The sequence below is a fragment of the Centrocercus urophasianus genome, unplaced genomic scaffold (assembly GCF_019232065.1).
Source record: "Centrocercus urophasianus isolate 14NV4802_14NV808 unplaced genomic scaffold, USGS_Curo_1.0 seq_1020, whole genome shotgun sequence".
Taxonomy (NCBI): domain Eukaryota; kingdom Metazoa; phylum Chordata; class Aves; order Galliformes; family Phasianidae; genus Centrocercus; species Centrocercus urophasianus.
In genome coordinates this window covers 1,295-3,631 of record NW_024884166.1, presented here as the reverse complement: position 1 = coordinate 3,631, position 2,337 = coordinate 1,295, and the positions used below count along the sequence as shown (strand labels likewise).

Genomic DNA, 2,337 nt, shown 5'->3' with positions numbered 1-2,337 from the left:
CCCATCCCATCCCATCCCATCCCATCCCATCCCATCCCATCCCATCCTCACTCATGTCCCTGTTCCCATCCCATTCCATCCCCATTCCTGTTCCACCCCATGCCATCCTCATCCTCATTATCATCTTCATCCCCATCCCCATCACCATGCCATCCCATCCTCACCTTTAACCTCCCCCTCATTCTTACCCTCATCCCATCCCCACTCCCATCCACATCCCCATCCCATTCTGTCCCCATCTTGTCCCCATCCCCAAGGCCACTCCCCCCCTCAGGTCCCTACTCACGAGCTGCTGCCGGGGCTGGCACTGGGCTGGGCTGGCTCCTGCTTCACGATGGGTGAGACGATGGTGGGGTGTGGGATGCCTGAGGGGTGCAGCCCGTGGGTGGGTGGTGGGACCATGTGTGGGGAGAAGCGGCTGGACATCAGGCTGCAGCGGAGGGAGCAAAGTTGTCAGCCCCAAACAGGCACCGACGGCCCCGAATGTCACCCCAAATCCTACTGAGGACCTCCCAGGATTAGAGATCCTCAACCCCGACCTGCTGGGGACTGCTCTGCGGCTGAGCTTGGCACGTGGCACAGTGGAGCCAGGGGCATTGCTCTGTGGCGTCACTGTGGGGCTGTTTTTGGCCAGCATGGGCCACTGCGGTCACCCAAGGCTGGTCTCACCCACACACAGGTCAGGGAGGTCAGCGCCATGGGATGTGGCCAAAACTGTGAGCCAGCTCAGAAATCCCTGAGGAGGTCCCCTGTCCCTGTTCAGAGCCACCCAGCCATGGGGACACACGGGGACATGGGGATCCACGAGGACACAGGGACCCACCTGGACACGGGGACCCATCAGAACCCAGCAGGACACTGGGACCCACCTGGACATGGAGGCGTTCATGGCGAGGGCAGGGTAGGGGTGCCGAAAGCCGCCGGGGGGGATGGAGTACATGGGCTGTCCTTGCCTGCAAATGCACGAGCTGCAGCAGCCACAGGGACAAGGCCCCTCCCTGGGCCACCGGGACCCTCAGCTGGGTCCCCCGCTGATCCCCAGGGGGACAACATCCCACATCTCCACCGCAGCGCAGTCCCTCCCTTCCCCACCCCATCGCACCAGGGCCGCTGGGAACAAAGCAGCCCATGGGGGTGAGGGCCGGGGACGCGGCGGGGCTGGGGCAGGAGGGGCCCATCCTTACTGCGGCACGAGCCAGCCCAGCGGGTGCGGGATCTGACCCACGGCTCCTGGAGACAGCGGGTAGTAGGGGGGCAGCTCGGGGGGGTGCGGCGGGCGCGGGATCCCTGTGGGGGAGCAGCGTTAAATCCACCTCACTGCGAGCACCCAGCCCCCTGCAGATGCCCGTCCCCCTACAGCATTCCCCTCCCTAGAAGCACCCTTTTCCCTTTATCACTTGCCTCCCTACAGGCGCCCGTCTCCCTATAGGCACTCACATCCTTATAAGCACCCATCTCCCCACAAGCACTCACTTCCCCCTGCAAGCGCCCCTCTCCCCGCAAGTGCCCCCCTCCCTATGAGCACCCTACAAGCACGTGCCTCCCTATAGCTGCCCCTCTGCCTATCAGCGCCCATTGCCCTATAAAAGCCTCTGTGCCCCTAGCACCCCTCTCCCCGTAACATCTCCCTTCAAGCACTCACTGCCCTATAAGCTCCCATCTCCCTGTCAGCATCGCTCTCCCCACACACCCCTCTCCTCCCCTCACCTGTTTTGGGGTCGATGTCAGGTGAGAGGTGTGCGGGCGGCGAGCCGGGCGAGAAGTGGTCATTGCTGTAGGTGATGAGCGGCGTCAGGGGGTGCATGTGGGGCGCGTGCTGCACCACCGGGACCTTGTTGGACTGCAGGGGGAGGGGGAGAAAAGGTACAGATCCACCCCAACAACAGCCCCAAAGGCACAGCCCCAAAGCACAGCTCCGAGAAAGCCATCCCCAGCTAGAGCTCTGTTTGCAGCAGGGTTTGGGGCACAGCTCGGTGGGGTTTGGGGTCACATCCCAGTGGGGTTCGGGGCTGCTGTCCTTACCAGGTGTGCGGGTGACGGTGAGCGGCTGTCCTTCAGCGTGGCCCCAGCCGGCACATCCAACAGCGGCCACTTCATCTGCAGGTACTGCCAGGGTAAAGGGCTGTCAGCACAGCACCCCATACCCCACAGCACCCACCCCATGGCCAAGAGCGCTCCACACCCCACAGCATCCCATATCCCACAGCACCGCATCCCACAGCACCCCCAAAAGCCCAAACTCCCACTGCAGGCTCAGCTGAGGACACCCCAAACCCACGGGGCTGACGGCACGTTGGAGTTCCTCTTCTCAGCCCCATCAGCCCCCACAGCCCCATA

The 2,337-nt window shown here is 63.5% G+C and overlaps 1 protein-coding gene across 1 annotated transcript in view; it reads right to left on the bottom strand.

The window, feature by feature from the left end:
* The window catches only part of TCF7L1 (transcription factor 7 like 1), a gene marked incomplete at its 5' end in the record, with an annotated part of 4,382 nt that extends 2,276 nt beyond the window's left edge, over positions 1–2,106 (bottom strand). The window contains 5 exons of the mRNA XM_042831256.1: positions 287–430; positions 870–953; positions 1,185–1,287; positions 1,708–1,840; positions 2,023–2,106. Coding sequence (XP_042687190.1) covers positions 287–430; positions 870–953; positions 1,185–1,287; positions 1,708–1,840; positions 2,023–2,106 — 548 coding nt within the window. The remainder of the gene's footprint in view (positions 1–286; positions 431–869; positions 954–1,184; positions 1,288–1,707; positions 1,841–2,022) is intronic.
* Between the last annotated feature and the right edge of the window lie 231 nt (positions 2,107–2,337).